This window comes from Polypterus senegalus, chromosome 3 (genome assembly GCF_016835505.1).
Source record: "Polypterus senegalus isolate Bchr_013 chromosome 3, ASM1683550v1, whole genome shotgun sequence".
NCBI lineage: Eukaryota > Metazoa > Chordata > Cladistia > Polypteriformes > Polypteridae > Polypterus > Polypterus senegalus.
Window position 1 is genome coordinate 31,589,056 of NC_053156.1, and position 21,085 is coordinate 31,610,140.

At 36.1% G+C, this 21,085-nt stretch overlaps 1 protein-coding gene across 1 annotated transcript in view; it reads left to right on the plus strand.

Moving 5' to 3' along the window:
* Window positions 1-21,085, plus strand: part of LOC120526757 (C-type lectin domain family 4 member E-like) — a 29,130-nt gene that overhangs the window by 3,353 nt on the left and 4,692 nt on the right. The window contains exons 2-4 of the mRNA XM_039749907.1: window positions 4,681-4,782; window positions 8,197-8,349; window positions 17,591-17,742. Coding sequence (XP_039605841.1) covers window positions 4,681-4,782; window positions 8,197-8,349; window positions 17,591-17,742 — 407 coding nt within the window. The remainder of the gene's footprint in view (window positions 1-4,680; window positions 4,783-8,196; window positions 8,350-17,590; window positions 17,743-21,085) is intronic.

Below are 21,085 nucleotides of genomic sequence, written 5' to 3' on the forward strand. Positions count from 1 at the left end.
GAGCTATAATTAAATATTTTTTGTTTAGCCAAAACTGATAAGCGTCATGTCTGGAGGAAACCAGGCACTGCTCATCACCTGTGGTGAAACATGTTGGTGGCAGTATCATACTGTGAGGTTGTTTTTCAGTGGAAGGGACTGGGACACTAGTAAAGGTTGTTGTAAAGCTGAACAGAAACAAAGTACAGATATCTTTAATAAAAACCTGTTACAGAAAGCTTTGAACCTCAGACTGGGGTAATGGTTCACCTTCCAACAGGACACTGACCCTAAGCAGAAAGCAAAGACAAAACAGGAGTGGTTTAGGGTTAGTTCTGTGAATGTCCTTGAGTGGCACAGCCAGAGCCCTGACTTGAACCCAATATAACATCTCTAGAAAGACGTGAAAATGACCATCCACCAACAGTCGCCAGCCATTCTAACAGAGATAAAGAGGATCTGCAGAGAGGAATGGCAAAAAATTCCCAAATCTAGGTGTGTTGTGCCAGACAAGAAAACTGCAGGTTTGATTCACTGCCATAATTAAGGAATGAGTAAGTGGTCTGAATATTTGTGTCAATGCGACGTTGTAGTTTTTTTATTTTTAATAAAGTTGCAAAAATGTCTAAAATCCCCATTTTTGCTTTGTCATTCTGGTGTATTGAATGTTGCTTGATGAAGCAAAAAAATAATAATAATTTTAGTACAAGCCTGAACATTTTCTGAAGACACTGTACATGTTAATAATTCAGGGGTGTCAAACTCTTGAATCTGGAGGACCTCTGTGGGCTGCAGGTTTTCCTCCCAATCAATTACATCTGCTAAAGGCTCAGACTTCAATGCCTTGACTTTACTTAACTTGCATTTTAAGCTTTAGAATCCTTAAATTGTTTTGTTCACCAGCCATATTTTAAGAACTACACCTGTTTATCTACACAATAATTAGACCCAATTCTAGTCACTTTACAATATACAATATTTCAATAAAATATTTGAAAGAAAAAAAACTGAAGTTCTGAGAAACACTGTTCTGCTCTTGTCCACAGAAGATCTGAATTGTGCTCTCAGACAAAAAGAAAAAAAAAAGTACTTTTGGAAATGTGTGGTGCAACAAAATGAGAATGCTAACAACTGTAGAAATAAATAACAAATTTAGTTAACAGCAAGAATTGGCTTCAAAAAGGGGCTTTCCATGAAATTTGAGACCTGTGGAATTAGCGGGTCATCTATTGGCTTACTTTAACTTTGATGATTGTTTAGTTTTTGGGTAATGAAAAAAAAGGATTCTGATTCTTTAAAAGTCTTGATTAAAATGAAGGTAAATAAGTCTGTTCAAATAGCAGCAGTAAATCGTTACTAAGTTTAAAAAATGGCTGGAATGAAAACCTGCAGCCTCCTGGGTCCTTCAAGGTCTTAGCTTGTCACCTCTGCTAAACATAACTGGACAAAGTAATTTCCAGGATCCAGTTGGGATCAATTTTTGGATATTTCCTCTTGGAATATTTTATACAAAATAACACAGAGCCAGTTTTTGCCAACTGTGCATATTAATGCATTTAAATTATGACTCGTTCAGATGAACTCTGTGAATGTTATTTCCTTCAAGGGTGTGACTTTTGTTAGACAAGCAAACCATTTTAACTTTAAAAAGCAGTTCCCAGGACCCTGGGAATTGTTGACACAGGAGTGATTGCTTGTTCAGCATTTCCAGTGCAGCTACGCAGTTTTACTTCCTATTTATTATAACTTAAGTCTCTTTAGCAGATTCTAAAGGAGTTTTTCTGTAACACTAAGACCAGTCTGCACACCAAATAAGACATCACAAATGCAACGTACTAAAGTCTCTCTTGTAATTTGTACTCAATACATTCTGCTATGTTACCCAACAGTCAAGTGGCTTATTCAATCATTTCTACAAACTGAATATGGTAGTAATGAGTCAGTCCACTATGCTTCAGACCTCCTGTTGAAATGCTTCATAAACCATTACCAAAAAAACCTTCAAGGTTTCTTAAATTTCTGCTGAACACTCTAGGATAGTAGACATGTGTATTTAGATAGTCATCTGACTTTTAGAAGGGAAGTAGAGATTAAAAGTTTTTTAATGAAAGATTTTCTACAGTTAGTGCTTTATAAATGACCATTGATTTTTAAAATCTTCTTTGATGTTTACTGAAATGTAAATCAGTTCACCAAACTTTTGTAAACTTATGTGCTTTAATGTTTTTATAGGGTACTTTATTTTTGATTTTCCATTTGCTATTGTAGCAGCTTTAAAGAAGTACTTCACTCAAAAATGTTATATTTATATATATATATATATATATATATATATATATATATATATATATATATATATATATATATATATATATATATATATATATATATATAAATAAGATATATATATATATCTTATATATATATAAGATATATAAGATATATATATATACGAGACTTGTGTTTCTTCCGCCTGTATTTGAATAAGGTTTCTGTCTCTTGAAAACCTGAATGAACCTGTGCAACTTTCTGACCCAAGCATGTAAATTTCATCTTTCTTACTCCTTATCTTTTTTTATTTTATTTATTACTTAGTTTGTGGTAATGGCCAAGAAAATGGAGAACGGAAATAATATTTCTGATTGAACAGACATCTATGGTGAATGACACTGTAAAACAGAAAACAAAGCATCCAATAAAAAAAATCTCATGTTATTCATGCTGCATTATCCAAAGTAGTGATGAGCGAACACAACTGAACTTGCTTTGCCCTGAGGTTGGCGAAATATTAGAAATGTTACAGAACTTATCCAAACACAGAGAAATGCATTAAAAGCAATGGAGAACGAGAAAATGAACTAGTTTTGAGTGTTTTATGATGTCCCTGATGGCTACAAAAGCATCTGTCAACAATGCTGGATCGATTATTATGGCCAAAAATGCGACCTGAGTCGTGAAGCAATAGTGCTAATCACTCTTCCACCATGCCTACCTGAGATAAAATGAGCACAATTAATTATCTGAATGGTTAAATTTCTTGCAGACTGTGGAAACAGGAACAGAAAGCTTGAATTCATTGAGGCTTATCCCCACAGATTCCACAACAGGTACTCACCTCTCTCAAACTGAAAAGTAAAGTTTTTTGTTCACCTGACGCTGCTAACAAATAAACATAATATATACGCATGGATTCTTTACTCCTTCTTGTTTGCATCAAAAGCATAGCACTCTGACTTATACTATTAGAAAGGCAGGCTGACATATTACATACAGTCACATACAACTCCATATGAAAGACATTAACTTTAAAACAAGAAGACAACACATTTGTGTTTAATTTTTAGCTCATGGTAAAACAGTCCTTATTAAATCTATGCCAGAAGAGGAATTTTGTCCACTATACTTGGTTAAATATGCCCTACTGCACATTACTAGGATCAGCATTATATATACTTGATTGCTGTCCCATCCAGCTTTGGCTGCTACAGTCACACATTAAAGCATCATGGGGCACTGGGAAAAAAAAGTGTGCCTAAGCCAGCCACATGACAAATGTTCAAGAAATTATTCAATGAACAATGTCACGAGTGAACCGAGTAAATTCGATACCAAAACCTCTTTGGCAGATTTCAAGAAAATGAATGTCAATTCATTCACTTGTTTGCCCTCAACATCCCAAACACACACATTTTACTAAAATATGCTTAAATAAACTACTTAAAAAAAAATTTGCTAAAGTTTTCCATTTTTTGCACAATGTTGCTTCAACTGGAACACCTCTGGAGCATCCCACACATTGTTAAACCCTGTCTTTCTTTGGCAGTAATGTTATAGCAAGTTGTGCTGAAAAGTTGTACTAGGGTCTGTATGACTGTCTCCCTGACCTAAATCACAATTAAATGTCCTCAGTTTTGGGTTTGATTGGGCTCTCCATTACAACTGCCTTTCATTGAAGAGCTGCTTCTTCTCCTCATTCATTCGTCAAAAAATGCAGTCTTCAGTTCAAAGTGCAATCCCATGTGAATGGACTTCCTGTTTGTGAACTACTTTAATTTTTCAGAGGCATTTTTCAAGAATATTTTCACAACAATGTGTGAATTTTACATGTTGTCAGTATACGACTGGATGTCGTGACCTGTAGATTATGCAGCACAAGTTAATGTTAGCTTTTTCATGGATGTTTTGTTGATCTCCATAGGCTCACATTTTTTTAGGAAGTTTATCTCCATTTTCCTGAAAACATGATATTATGCATTTTTCTCAGTCATTACACATGGAGGAAGTAAGATAAAAAATATTATTTTTGGGTGTAATATCCCTTTAAGATCTAAGGCTGGTGTTAATAGAGAATGATGCCATAAAAAAGATGGCCTATGGGCAAAAGTCTTAAACTGCAATGCATATGATTAGCAGTTCAATCCATACAACTGAATTTAGGGGACCCTTACTGATGCACACTACTTGCCATTCAAAGTGTAAAAATTTATATTCAAACAATTCTTTTATAGCCGTGTTTTTATAAAGCAACCTGGGATAGTGTTAAACCATGGAAATGTGTCATATGCAAAAAAATGAGGGGTGTTTCTTAAACAAAATTAATTAATTTCTTGGTACAACAACTCGTCTCATTTAACGGATGAATGACATGCAGCCCTGCAGTTTGTAGCTCATGTGATGTCTTTTGTTCTTTTCTTTTTGCAGACTTCTGTGGTCTGTCTGCTCGCTCTTGCTGTTGGGTGGTATCTTCTCTTACTCTGTTGCTGATAGTGTTGCTGATTGCCTTTGGAATGTTTTTCATACACGGTAAGTGCCACATAATGAGAGTGAACCATTTGATGTTTTAAAATGGAGGCAGTTCTAAACTTTTTTGGGCTCTGAGATTGTTGTCACATTTTTCTTTCTTTCAAAACGTTTTCAGCATTTGAAAAAGACCCCCAATCTGTGTATAGTAAAGGTACATTAGGCTCTTACTATAACCTGAAACTATAATTATAATGAAGCTGTAAATATGTCTTTAAAGGTCCTCAAGAGGATATAATAGTCAGGAGGCCTCTATATCAAAATGGACTCAGTTGGGTTAGCATGATTATAATCAGAGCTCATGAAGGACTTTAAAATGTGAGACTCAATTATAGCAGACAGTTTTTTCCCTATTTTGGAAACCAAACATTATAACAAAACACAACTGCATTGAACAAATTACAGTAAGTCAACAGTCCAAACGGACCTCCAAAATAAGAGGAGCATAATCAGAAATGACAGTGGCATCAAATTTGCAAGATTTAATAGAGTGTAGTAAATTATTATCAATAAAAATGTATTTGATTCTAAAGTAACTACGATGTAATGACAAGAAGAAATTATATTCCCTCGAGTTTGGGTACAAAACCTTCATGGGTCAGAAAGATTATGATATCCAAGAAACTATGTAATTGGTGCTGCAGTATCTTATGTTGTATTAGGACTATTTAATATCGCATTTAACACACAATTAAAATCCTGTCATCTGTATTTGGTGCGTATTTGTTAGGCAGAATTAAAGTAGATTAATGTAGGTCCTCTAAAACCATGACATAATATATCTGCCTTCACACTCCAACACTACAAATTTGTATCATACTTAGAATGAAAATTTGACTTTTATAACTTTTATATTATCTCAGCCTTTAAGAAAGTGAGATGTAAGAACACTTTTTTTTTTTCTCTCTTAATGTAATTTTTGATGCCTTTTACATATTGTCTTACGAAATATTTTGAATAATCTATACTGTTTTGAAAAATGTATACTGTCTCCTCCTTCTCAAAAATGTTACTCATGATGCATAACTCTTATAGTGGTTGAGTATGAGATGAAAGGAGAAAGATATTGGAAATTTAAATGTTATCCTTATTTTTTTCATAGCCAGTAAGGCTATGGTTGAAAAAGGCACAAGAATTATTAAACTTGCTGTCTTATCACTCACTTCCCTAAACAATTCAGAATATGCAGAATATTCTAGATTGTGCATATGTTTTTTTTTTCTTCTTCTTCTTCTTCTTCTTCTAATTATTATCATCAGACCAAAAATAAATTTGTATTAGTATTGTATGCTCTCTATTTCTACTGATATATACTAATTGTGTTTGTATATTATATATTTAATATGGTATATACTGTATATTCTGATTGTGCTGTGAATTTTATTATTTTTATTAAAAAACAACACAGGGAGATCAATACTTCCACTATCATATGCTAATACAACAAGTTACTGTTAGTCACAATACATATTGCAGCCATATAAGTTTTGTCCAAACTTTCTCCCATTGTTGACATCTTTCTTTGTTTTCCCCCTAACTTAATTGTTGAACTTTGACTTTAAACAGCTTCTTTATAATCGTCGTCAGTATGTCCTATTAATGTTTTGACAATTGCAGGAATACTTGTTAACTGTTCTTCAGCTTTCAATGGAGATGTTTAAACCGTCAACAGTTACTTTGAGTCTAAATACAACTGTAGACTGTATCTGATATCACAAGTGCTGTTTGGTGCTGTAAAATTCAGTTTGCCTTATAGTGTTAGAAGTAAAGATCTCCACAAATATATGAATCCAACTGTTTTCAGTCTGAATTTCCTTCTTTTATCTGATGCAGATTACCATTTTTCTTTACTTGATAGTTTTCACATCTAATTATGAAGATCAATGGATATCATTTGCTGGGTTAAAACTAAACATTTACAATTTCAGCATCTGCTTTAAAGCGCATTTCACTGGATTGTTAATTTCTAGTGTTTTTAGTAGGCCCACAGTTCAGGTGTCTTTCTTTTTAGATAAATATAGAGATTCATCAAATTTGTTACTGAATGTTTTTACTTGTGGCAGTCACTGTGTCTGTTCTGGTTGTTTCATGTGGGTTGTTAACATATGCTTCCCATCCTCAATATCAACTCCAAACCTTTCATTTTATTCTCATGTTTCTTTACTGTTTTCTCTATGTTACTGTGTTCTCTATGTTATCCTCCATTTTCTCTAACATTTCATTCAGCTTTCCTAAAATCTAGTTTTAATGTTTCTTCAGATCTTTCATATCCTGGCTCAATTAGTTTAGTACTCATTTTCATCACATCATACATTTTTATGATATTAGTCTGTTGGTATAGATGCTGGGAATGACACATGGTGTGTCAGGTTTTAGACAGAGATGATGAGGTCCAAACCCAGATTTGGCTGTACAACCTTACAGTATATGTGTTGAGCTTTGTAATGACATTTGCCCTTTTGTATTCAGGATGTAATTTCCAATTATTTATATTAATGAAATTATAGCATAGATTGTATATGAGTCCTCTGTTAACAGTTCAATAACTTTATTTTGAGATAGTCAAAGTCTGTATCACTCCATTTCCTTCAGACTGCAAACTTCCCCCATCCTAGATCTGGAAACATATAATAATAATTGTTTACATTTAAATAGCAATTTTCTCACTACTCAGAGTGCTCTTCACACAGGGAGGACCCAGGAAGCAAACCTTCAATCTCCTTACAGCAAAGCAGCAGTGCTGCCATTGCACCACCTGCGTGGATTAACACCTTGCTTGCATTTGCACAAGAACTTTCACTGAAGCATCTGAAAATTATTGATGCTGCTTTTACAAATATTTAAAACTACTCTTCTTTAAATGAAAAGGTTCACTTACAATACGGCAACTACAAGTTTTCACTCCTGCCCTAGCTTCCCGAGTAGATGTTCCACCAGATGTTGGCTCTGTGCTTTCTCTAGTGAAGAATCCTGGCTGTTTGAGGCCTATGTCTTTCTCCTCTCCCTCAAACTGGGCCATACCTTAACACGGTGCTGGAGTGGTTTTTTATAGATCTTCTCCTTCTGTTTAAGATTCTTCTCTCATTTCTTCCAATGATTTTGTGTCCTTGACTATTTGATTAACTATTTAACTAAAAGAATTTTGATGAATCAGTTTTATCAGTGCCTTTGTGTGTAACAGAAGTATCAAGAAAGATCCCCTATTTAAAAACATCCAGCCTATGGTGTGATCCTGCAGTCAGATCCATAGTGCAAACAGGCAATTAAGCGTTTTGAATTGTAACAAGTCAGTCAACTAAAGTTAATCCTAAACCATATTGCTTTAGCATCAAAAAATTGGGTTCTAATTAAGAAACCAGGCCCACCATAGTATACCAAGACCTTGATCTCTTATGTTTTTTTTCTCTCATTTCACAGCTGAAAAAAAATTACATGATTTGAAAAAGACCTATGCCAGTTTATCAGAAAATTACTCCTTAGCAAATGAGGAGCTCAACCAGATGAGGAGTAACTTCAGCCGTTTATCAACAAAGCACCTGACTCTTCAATTTAATTACAGCACACTATTTGGTAAGAAAAGAATAGAAAATGTCAGCAGATAATATAATTGATGGTAAAAAATCAATTGTGTTCAATGTCAACTGCAAGCTTCCCATTTTTTATATTATATTACTGTACTATAAAGTAAATTACATCAAATCTTACTCAGGGTAATAATGGTTGATTTAATATATGAATTTATTGGATTATGTTATAAATTACTTTTAATCTAATTATCAGGACTATTGTGTGATCGAAGAAATAAGATGAAGGTTAAAGGTAAGGTTTTTAAGACTGGTAAGATCAGCAATGATTCATGTAGCTGAAACATGGGCTATGAAGGGAATACATGAAAAGAAGTTGGATGTGGCAGGAATAAGAGTGTGGACATGGATATGTAGGGTTACCAAAAAGAGCAGCATAAGAAATGATACGAACAGAGGTATCTCAAAAGTGGGAGAGATACCTAAGAAAATGCAGGAAAATAGCTTGAAGTGGTATGATATGTGATGAGGAGAAACAATGAATATGTGGGATAAAGAATGATAGGAATGGAAGTATTGGGGAAGAGGCCAAAGTGGAGACGGATGGATAAAGTGAAAGATGATCGGAAGGAAAAGGTCTTGACCAGCACGGAGATGCTGTTTGGAGAAGGTTGATTAAGTACATTGACCACACATAGAAATGGGAAGAAGAAGAAGTTACAAATGACATTTACTTGAACCTTTTAGGATCCACCATCTTCCCTCTCATTCACACTCATTAACTCTTTCTTACTCCTACTGATTTTCATTCCCCTTCTCTCCAGTGTGTATCTCCACTTCTCCAGGTTCATGTAAACCTGCTGTCCATTCTCACTGCAAATCACAACAGCAAACATCATAGTCCACAGACACTCCTGTCTAATCTCGTCTGTAAACCTGTCCATCACCATTGCAAACAGGAATGGGCACAGAGTCAATCTTTGATGTAATCCTGCTCTTACCTTGAATAAGGCAATCATTCCTACTGCACACCTCACCATAGTCTTACTGTTCTCATACATATCCTGTGGCAACCTCACATACATATCTGCTATTTCCTCATATAGTACCATAACTCTTTACAGACAACCCTGTCATATGCTTTCTCTAAGTCTACATACATGCATTCCAGTTCCTTCTGACATTCTCTGTACTTCTCCATCAACACTCTTAAAGCAAACATCACATCTGTAGTTCTCTTTCCTTGCAAGAAACCAAATTTCTGCTCAGAGATTGCCACCTCATATAAATACACAATTAAATACTATTAGAAATAATTTATTAGTACATGTGTGCTAGGTTAAAAGCTTAGCTTTAAAAAAACAGATCTAATGTCACACATCCGGTTGAAGTCTTTATCCAGGGTAACTTACAAGATCAGAAGTGTAATGCAATTGCAGACTGTCATCCTTCTTTGACAGTATTTCGTTGTTACTTTTACAGTGTTTATTTTTCAGTTGCAGTAGCAGTGAATGCATTTATAGTACAATCAAAAGGGTCATATCATCAACTGTATAATAAAACACTATGTCCATTATCAGAATAATCCAATTGGTCAGTTTGGTTTTGGTAACAAGATCAAAATAAGAAGTTTGAGGATGAGATACATGAAGAGGAGTAAAGGCCACACTGAGAGTTGCCTTCCAAGACAGGAAGTAAAAAAGTGGATAACAGGCTAGCAAGGTGCCCTGAAAATAATGACTACATTTAAAAAGCTGGCTTTATGACAATGGGCTCAGATTCTGTGGAGGATGCAGGAGATCTCATATGTTTTTAAATGTATTCAATTACTTGTATTTATTGGGTAATCATGCCACCAATTAAACCCCGACCTTAATGTAAATATAAAGTTTTGCTGCTTCTACTATATAATTATAATGAAAGGGAATTGGATAATAAATTGTTGGAGGACTGTCTCTGTGCTTGCAGGATGGTCAGTTATATTCCAGGTCACCCATGTTTGAACATGTCCATCCAAAAATAATTTTCTGGCTATGTCTCTGCTAAGTAACATTTGACATTGTATAGTTGTTTCTGCATACACACAAACTCATGACTTAGCTGGCAGAAGGCAGCACATGCTCACAAGAAAAATGACAGCAGTACCAGTCAGCCCATTAGACAACACAGACAGTCAGCTAGGTTGCCATCTTATGTGGGATGCCAGTTTAGCAAGTCAGTTTTGCTTTGGCTCTTACACACTCTGCCTTCTGTGGCTCTGTCACAGGATAGCTATGCCATGTGGGGATATGTTTTTCTAGTTTTAAGATATATTTTAGATTTAGTTCTTACTTTGTTTTTGATTATATTTTAGTTTTTATTTAGATTTTCATTCTTTTTTTTTCTTATTTAGTTTTAGTTTTTTAACAATAAACCTTTAGTTTTTTCATCCATTTGTTTCTTATCTAAGTCTGGATCACAGGGGAAGCAATCCAAGCAGATTTCCTTTTTTCTCATCACCTCCTTCAGGTCTTCTGGGTGGGATACTGATGCATTCCCATTACAGCTGAATGATATAATTTCTTAGTCATGCCCGAAACATCTCGCCTTATAGGCCTCCAGGAGGCATCTTGAACAGATGCACGAACCACCTGGACTGGCCCCTTTTTGATGCAGAGGGGATGTGGCTCTACTTTGGGCTTCTCCCACATGTCTGCACTTCTCACCCTATTTCCTAAGGCTTAGCCCAGACTCCCTACAAAGGAAGCTCATTTCTGCTGCTTATATTTGTGATCTAATTCTTTTGGTCACTACTCACAGCTCATGACCATAGGTGAGGGTTGGAACGTAGATTGAATTCAAAAGCTCCATCTTTTCACTCAAGTCTCTCTTCACCACAACTGACTGGTACAAAATCCGCATGACTGCAGATACTGCTCCAATCCACCTATTAATCTTCCATTCTCTTCTTTGAATGACTAGTGAACAAGATCCTGGTATATTTAAACTCCTTTGCTTGAGGCAGACTCAAACATATGGTGTGGGTATGCTGGGAACATTTGGCAGATGTCCCTGTAGCCCCTGCAGGTCATCAACTTGCACCTCCGGGCAAACACCTCTTGTATTCTGAGGGAGGCTGGGAACACCAAACCTTAATGGGCCATGTTCCGTGACTTTATTGTTGAGGCTGTAAGGTCATTATTGACTGTTGCATTGGTAATTCCCAAACCCGGTGGTGGACACCTACAGTAAAGGGAGTCATCAGACCGAAGAAGGAAGCCACCCTAGCTTGGTTTGCTTGAGCATCTTCAGAGGCAGTTTAAAGATGCCAAAAGGCCAAACAATGCGTGGTGATGGCTGTATTGGAAGTAAAAACTCAGAAGAGGAAAAAGGTTGGAGTGGCCATGGAAAATTCCTTTCACTCTGCCTTGAAGTGATTATGGCAAATTCCGTGAAGGTTGGAGACAGTGCCTGTGGATTAGTAAATTGGGGAGGGGGTACTCATCCTTTAAGAAAAGAGACCGGAGGGTGTTTCAACATCAAAGGGATCAAACTATTCTATTCTATGGTTCTGGAAAGTATGATCTAGCTGTTGGTTTAACCACGGATTCAGGATCAACATTACATACTCTGCTCTGGTCATGGAAAACTGAACCAGCTTTTTACCCTCACAGGGGCTCTGAAAGGTTCATGGGAGAATGCACATCAACTCTACATGTGTTTTGTGGGTTTGGAAAAGGCATAGAACCATATCTTTCAGGGTGTCTTTTGGGAGATACTTTGGCAGTAATGGGTACCAGGCCTGCTGTAGTGGGCTATTCAGTCCTTGTACAACCAGAGTGAAAACTTGGTTCACATTGTCGTACCAAGTGGGATTCATTCCCGGTGAGTGTGGGGCTCTGTCAGGGCTTCCTGTTACCACTGATTCTTTTCTTAATTTTTATGGACAGAATTTCTAGGTGTAGCCAAGGATTAGAGGATGTTAACTTTTTCATGTGCAAGTTTTTTCATGTACCATGACCCGTATAGGGAAAGCAGATGAGGAAAATATTAAATGAGTTTTTCAGCATACATAGTGCAAATAAAAATATGGAACATCTTGTTAGAACAACATCTCAAATCATTCACTTTATAAGCAGCATGCAAAAACAGAATAAGTCATTGGTGAGTGATGAAGCATTGGTATTTGCTATCATTTCTAGAAGGGAAAGCTGACTGATGGATAAATGACCAAAGAAATCCATAGACTCCAACTCAACCAGTGAGGGGTTCTTTTACATATTTACAAATCAGTGCTCTTCTCTAAATTTATATTTCAACTGTGCAGTTATAATAACCTTTAATAAATATACTGGCAACTGCACACTTACTCGTGCATTATACTCAAAGATTTTCCTGTTGAAAATTTAAATTACAAAAACTACTTTTGGCTTCATTCTTATTTTCTCCTTATCTCTTAATTCTAGTCTTCAGACATTTTTTTAGTTATCAAAATTATTATGTTTTTGGTAAAGACATATTTAATTTTAGTTTTCATTAAGGGAAATAACACTGATAGGAATGTTGTTAAGGCTGCTGTTAGGTTATTAGTTTGGTGGGATTCACCCCACCCATCAGCACAACCAAAAAAATACATTGCAAGTGAAGTGCCAATAAGAGGAAATGAAAAAGCAAAAGCTCAATATGACAAAAGGAAAAAAGAAGGGGGGACAAACTTTCTTTCATTGTGTAATTATGTTTGTTCACTACTGTAGTGTGATGGCGTTACTATCAATATTTTGTATGTGACTTTGTGTAAAGTATACTACAGGCTTCTTATTTTCAGTCTTACAGCACAACCTTATCTATGTTCCACTCTCATAAAAATCAATTTGTAAAAATGCAACATATAAGACCACAAACTATTAACATGTCCAGTTCAAATATGTACACTGTCTTTATCTTAAAGTGTTTTTCTATGGGCCTGGTTATGGATCATAATTGCCCTCTATGTATGTATGACTGATTTAGGCATATTGTTGCAGATATTATGGGAATGCCCACCAATTCATGCTTTCTAGTCTGTTGTGTCTACTTATTTGTCCTTCATTCTTTCTACTGATATGCCTATAGTGCATCAAATATTCCCTTTTCTCTTCTCTCTGTTTTACTGTAATCCAGCAGAGGTTATTCTTTTTGGGTACAATCATTGAAATCTAGCCCTGCGATAGAAATCCACTGACTCTTTCTTTTTACAAATTACTTTCATTTGAACTTTAGGACATCTTTCCCCAGTATTGAAAAGTAGAAGTCAGTATTAAAAGTAGTCCAATGATAAATGGCAGGTATCCACAGTAGTGACATTTTTATCATTGTGGGGTTAGTTGAATTCACCAAGTTCGTTTTTGGAGTGACCCAAACTTTAACAGATCATTGTCCCTATTCACTTAATCATCAAATATGAGTGATGATTGTACAGCCCATCACTTCAAAAATATTCCACTTACGGACACAATAGCTTTATCATAAACAAGACACAGGTGTCCCCAGATACAACCTAAATACTTAAGAGCAGCTATGCTCAACTTCTACTGTACTGTTCTCTGTTTTAATCATCTGTCTTCTCAGCTCCAGGCGGTAGAACAGAGCAAAATGTAAGCAGCGGAGTAGGCTCAATAAATTTTATTCATATCCCAACAACTAGTGCCATTGACAAAAGGAAACAGAGTGTGACAGTCCACACCATACAACCTGTGTCATCGAGGTGTTCTGCAAAGCAGACAAATATCAGTAATACATTCAATATATGGTACCTTTTGTATTGTAGCTTCACAAAGTTTTGACAGTGACTGAGGACATTTTCATTTTCTCTTCCCTCTTCTCCATCTTTTGGCTGTTCCCATTAGGGGTACCCACAGTGGATCATCTATTTCCATATGTTTCTGTGCTCTGCATCTTACTCTTTCTCACCCACCACCTGTATGTCCTCTCTCACCTCATCCATAAATTTCCTCTTGCCTTGCAGGTCTATCCCTAGCATCCTTCTCCTAATATACCCAACATTTTTCCTCTGCACATGTCCAAACCAACACAATCTCGCTTCTCTGGCTTTGTCTCCAAACTGTCCAGCTTGAGCTGACCGTCTAATGTACTCATATCTAGTCCTGTCTATCCTCATCACACCCAATGCAAATCTTAACATCATTAACTCTGCCACCTCCAGCTCTGTCTCCTGTCTTTTTGTCAGTGCCACAGTGTCCAACCCTTATAGCATAGCTGGTCTCACTACCATCTTGTAGATCTTTCACTCTTAATGGTACCCATCTGTCAAAAATCACTCTTCTTCACCCACTCCACCCTGCCTGCACTCTCTTTTTCACCTCTCTTCCACACTTCCTGTTACTCTGCAATGTTGATCTCAAGTATTTAAACTCGTCCACCTTCGCCAACTCTACTCCTTGCATCCTCACCATTCCACTGACCTCCCTCTCATTTACACACAAGTATTCTGTCTTGTTCCCACTGACCTTCATTCCTCTCCTGTTTAGAGCATTTCTCCACCTCTCCAGGGTCTGTCGCTACAGATCACAATGTCATCAGCAAACATCATAGTCCATGGGGACTCCTGTCTAATCTCGTCTGTCAACCTGTCCATCACCACTGCAAATAAGAAAGGGCTCAGAGCTGATCCCTGATGTAACACCGCTGCCACCTTGAATGCATCCGTTACTCCTACCGCAGTCCTCACCACTGTCACACCTCCCTCATACATATCCTGTACCACTCTTACATACTTCTCTGCCAATTCCAACACAATGCAATTTTTTCTGGCACTCTCCATTGTTCTCCATCAACACCCTCAGAGCAAACATCACATCTGTAGTCCTCCTTCCCAGGATGAAACCATACTGCTGCTTGGTAATCATCATCTCCCTTCTTAATCCAGCTTCCACTATTCTCTCCTGTAACTTCATGCTGTGGCTGATCAATTTTATCCTTCTGTAGTTATTAAAGCTCTGTAAATCTCCTTTAGTACCAGTATACTTCGTCTCCACTCCTCAGGCATCCTCTCACTTTCCAAGATTGCATTAAACGATTTGGTTAAAAACTCCACTGCCATCTCTCCTAAACACCTCCATTCTTCCACCATCTAGACCCTTACCATTTTTCATCCTCTTCAAAGCTGGTTTGTGCATCCCCGATGTTTGGGTTTTAACTTCCCTCATTGATCAGTTTATAATCTAACTTTAAACTTGGGGGTGATATTGTCATGTCCCCAAGGAGACTTGGCTTAAATGTCTATACACCTTTCACATTAGTCTCATGCAAATTATTTCTGCTTATAAAACTTATAAATCTTACACGTTTGACTTTAGAAACAAGACTGCTGAAGCAAGATGTACCATTGTGTAATGTGCACTAAACCCAGTTACTTTGCTTATCTTCAGTCAGTTAAAGCATGCATGGCCAAGTAACACCCTACACAGCATTCCTGAAACAAAATAACTGTGGACGTTTAACACTTGTTTTCACATTTTCAACTTAAATTAATTACCAAATTATTAATGTAAATGTAAAGTAAATGCAAGACAACAAATAAAAATTCTTATGCAAATTCACAAATATTCTAAGGTACATATTTTTATAAAATAACAGTAACAGTAATTTAGTGTCTTTCTTTGGTCCCTTGTAAGGTCCAGGAAACGTTTTGCTGGTTCCCTGCACATTCTCACTCCTGACTTTCTCTTTATTTATTCTCTAACTTCTCTCTTACGTAATTTCACTCTGGGTAACCTGAGCAGTCTTTAACACTTTTTGGTTTTTTTTTGGCTATTTTCTTACAGTGCTGTGTTGGGTTAGGATTGAACAGGGTGCTGTTTATGGTAGCCAAAAACTCATCCAAAATTCTTCCCTCTTTCTTCTCCTTCCCCTGGAATGTTCAGACTGTTGTCCAGGATAGAGATGACTTTCCTAGTTAACTTATTACGTTTGTTGGCATCACCTGTTGTATTGATACTGCCCCAGCATACTGCTGCATGTTGTCATCTAAATCTAGTCAATCCAGTTTTAGAATCATAAAAGACAGAGACTGTCATGGCAGTATTTGTTACAAACTAGATTCAACTACTTACATAGGACTATCACAAACCATCTACATAGGGTTCTATTAAAGCCATTAATGATCCTACATGGATTTCTTTGGGGTCTGGAAGATACTTTACTCCCTGGGGGAAAAACACTATACTATAGATTTCATGATCTGGACTATTTTTTTATTTATATATTTTTATATCCTTTTCATTGTCTTCAAAAAAATGGACCTAGCATTTTGTGGATTTTAGAGGTCAAGTAATTTAATGTTCTGCACTGTTTATTGATTTATATTTGATATTTCTGTGGACATTTAAGTTTGCATTACATCTTCTTGAGGCATTGTAATTCAGGGTTGCCAAGGTTATGCTAGACAGGATCTCTGGGAATGTGTGACGAGTGACATAGTTACCTCAAATGTATTTATATCAGCATCAAACACTCCTTTACTGTCCAAGTTTATGACTAATTCAAAATGTAGAACCCTAGTGTCGTCAATGTTAAAAATCTATCTGCCTACAAATTATTTTCTGTCCTTCAAGTTTGATTTCCAACTTGCGGCTTACGCCATGTAAAACATAATCTTTTACTTGGCTCTGTCCTTACATTTCTTGGTTTGCAATTTTGTCTCACATCTTGGCCATTGTTTACTTGAATCACATCAACTCTGGCTCATTATCACTATTAGATTCTGTATTCTGATTCCATCCTACTTAAAACTGTTTCTGCTTGGTGCAGTTCATGCAGCAGATGATACAGTCACTTAATGTCACTCTTCTCTGCTTTGGCCTACACAATCAAACATGTATCCTATGTATGTATCCTATCCTCTAAATGATCTGCTTCCACTCTAGGAGTCCTTCATTGTATGTAGGGTTTCAATATCTTATCCATAGAAATCTAGTTCTGGTATTTTTTTTTTTTTTTGTAAATTTCTTGCATTACAGAGCTGAAATGCATTATTAGTATGGCATTGTGTACAAAGGTTAGTGAAGCTACCACAGTGTCAGTGCAGAGATTGCATACCTTCCCTTTTTCTGAGAAAGTATACTCAGATTTGAGTATTAGTTTAACAGGAGTCTGTAAATTGTCAAAATGTCATATGCTGGTTTTATTTCAGATGCTGCGGAAACTGGCTGTAGTGGTTTGTACCAATGAATTTAATTAAACATGTTCAATAATGGACAGTTGTATGGATTAATATTAAAGTGATGGGATTTTATTCTTTCTTCTTATAGACAATAAGTGTCCACTTTGCCCATATGGATGGCTGATTTATCAAACATCATGTTACTATATCTCGACTGATCAAATGAATTGGAAGGATAGTCAAGATGATTGTGTGGCCAAAGGAGGGCATCTGGTAATAATCACGAATGAAAAGGTGCAGGTGAGATGGAATTCCCATGTAACCATCCACTGACATTACATACAGGAAAAATAAAGAATAAAGAATAACAAGAGATTTCAATCCTTGTATTCTCATCTAAGACCTAGTGAATAGTTTGTGGACAACCAGGTAGTATTTCTGAACAAAAATATTTGGACTTGTCCTAAATTCAATTATTTCTACAATGACCAATGCTAAATCTATACATATAGATGAGTCAACAACACCACAGCATAAGTAAGTTCAGTAATCACTGTGATCTAGCATAATTTCTTCAGTTAAGTAGCATATAAAGTATGGGGACTTAAGTGAAGTTTTACGGAGCAGATAACTCCATAAAGCACATTGAAGAAAATATTTCAGAAGCACTTCATCATTTAAAGGGTTTTTGGAATCTTAAGTAGCATATGAAGTATGGAGACTTAGGTGAAGTGTTATGGAGTTAGATAACTCTATAAAGTACATTGAAGATAGAATTACAAAAGCACTTCATCAAGGGTTGTAGGAATCTAGGACAAAGTCCCATGTCAGGGAGTTCAAGTAGAAACTTTTTAAAAGTATGTCAATGAGAAAAATGAGAAAGTGGGACATCTTAGCTATTAGAGAATTAAGTAGAACTGATGGTGTGAATGTTCTCATGTCGTCCATTAAACTTGCCATGTAACAATGGTGTAAAGGAAAGTGACCAGCTTTTGTCTCAAAAAAACGAATCATAATTTTTGATCAAGAAGAAGGCTTAGTTTTGTATAAAAAAGTAAAACATAAAAAAAGGTTTAGAAACCAAAATATAACAATATATAACTAAGAAGTTCAAAGCATTTGGGGAACAGGTAATGTAAAATATATTCTGTTGTCATGATCTTTTTGGTGTGCTCTCTTTCCTAGTAATGGCTGATCATTGTACTTCCTTCAGTTGATCTTTTAAAAAGAACACTTGCTCTATCAGCATCATGTATTATTAAAGCATTCTAGTCTACAAGTCTACTTGGAGTTTCCTTTCTGGTTTACAATTTCATTTCTTTTTTTTAAATATTCAAAATAATACTCTATAATAATATTCCCAAAGGCTAATAACTTCGTCAGATATGAACATTTTGAAAAATTGGTATTTGGGAGCATTTTGCATTCCTTTTATGCATGTTTTATTTCTCTCTTACTGTTTCTAATACAGTTCACCTCCTCTTTGACCATTCTTTTACTCTACTAACATACTGGATCTCCTAATGTATACTTTGGGGTTTTTTTTCACAATATTCCTGTCTAACTGCTTTTTGATGTTTTTCTTTTTTTTTTACCATAGCATTGTTGTGCTAGTAAGCCTTACAGCTAATTGTATTGTACATATTATATGGTCTGTGCAGTTTCTTTTTTTTTAACCTCCGAATTTATCCAATGCAGTATCCTCCTAATCCTTTTAAATTCTGATTCATTGTGTTCATTAAATTTTGAAAATTGTCTTACTTCTCCATTCTTTATTCACAGCCCCTAATAATTTATATGTTAGGCGTATCCATCACGGTGTGTGTGTACTCCCTGTTGAATATGTTTTTTGAAAATTTCTCAAATAAGCATCTTAGTCCCCTATGTTTATTACTTTTAAAAGTTCTTGCATACTGTCCAATATTTAAAACTATGTGTATCTACACACCATGGCCAAATGTTTGTTTCTACCCCTCCAAAGTATTGAGTTCAGGTGTTTCATTGCTAATTGGCACATAAACTCAGCACAAAGTAATGTAATGCCAAACATCGATGATAGAATGGGCAATACTGAGGACCTTTAAACTTTAAACGTGGCACTATCATTTGATGCCACCCTTGCTACAAGTCAGCACATGAAATTTCTGCTCTGCTAGATCTGCCTTGTCAAGTGTAAGTTCTATTACGTAAAGTCAGAGTACTGAAGAGCAGCAACAGTTCAGCCAGGACCAGGGGAAGATCTATTATGAAACTAATGAAGCTTAGGCTTCAGGGCCCCAGAAACAACCTTACCTATATTGCTTAAAAATCTGGAGTGTCTACTGTGTGAGAAAGACTTCTTAAAAATAATAATATTAATAATATTATTTAAGTCAGTTAAATTTTAAAAAATATTGTGGTGATCTGTCATTGAACAACCTATTGAAGAGCATAACAGTGGTTACCCAGACCCTGTTGATTGTTACAAAGGGGCTCCCAGAACAAGTCAAGCTTCAGGGACCCAAAAATGTAGGTCTGCCACTGGCCATGAAGTAGTAGACCACACAAACTCATAGAGCAGGATTGCCGAGTGCTAAAGCAGATAATACATAAAAATCACACACCCTTTCTCACCACAGAGTTCCAAACTGTCACTGGAAGCAATGTCAGCACAGGAGCTGTGCATTAGGAGCATCCATGAAATGGTTTCCTGTGGTCAAGCAGTTGAATTCAAACCTAAGAATTTTGAGTGCAGTTTGAAGTTTTAGCTGGAGTGGTGTAAAGTGTGCCATTATTGGACTCTGGAGAACTGGAAATATAATTTCTGGAGTGATGAATCATGCTTCAGTATCTGGCAGTCTGATGGCAAACTCCATAGTAACTCCTATGTTTATGAAGTGGGAGGTCCAATAAGGTCAAACAGGTCAAAGGTATAATGGTCAAGTGTCCACAAACACTGCCAAAAGTTTGGATCCATAAATATGGATACATAAAGGTAATTTACTGTATATAATAATGATAATAATAATAATAATAATAATAATAATAATAATAGATTTTATTTATATAGTGCCTTTCCCATGCTCAAGGCACTTACAGAATATAAGAAAAAATGGCAGGGTATGCAGTATATAGCATTGTACAAACCAGATAAATAAATAAAGAAGATTAAGACAGTAAATTCAGAGAAAAAACCTAACAGACAACATAATTGATGGTCTATCACACATACAGATTACATGAGCATCTTGACAGAGAGGTAAACTGACAGAAGGGTAGTAAAGTCAAGCGGAGCTAAAAGCTTTCCTGTACAGATTAGTTTTGAGATTTTTTTTTAAAAAAATTCATGGAGTCCGCTGATCTGATTAATTTCGGTAGGTCATTCCAGAGTCAGGGTGCTATACAGCTGAAGGCCCTGTTGGAGTGTAGATTAGTGTGGGGCACAACAAGATTTCCAGAATCAGAGGACTTTGTGGGCGGACAGGCACATAGTGATGGAGAAGGTCACTGATGTAGTTGGGCGCGAGGTTATTTAAGGCTTTGTAGGTTATTAGTAGGATTTTATTTTCGATTCTGTAAGACACAGGAAGCCAGTGAAGATGGAGCAGGATGGGTGAGATATAAGATTAGAAGGGGCACCTGCCAGCAGTGAGTTACAATAATT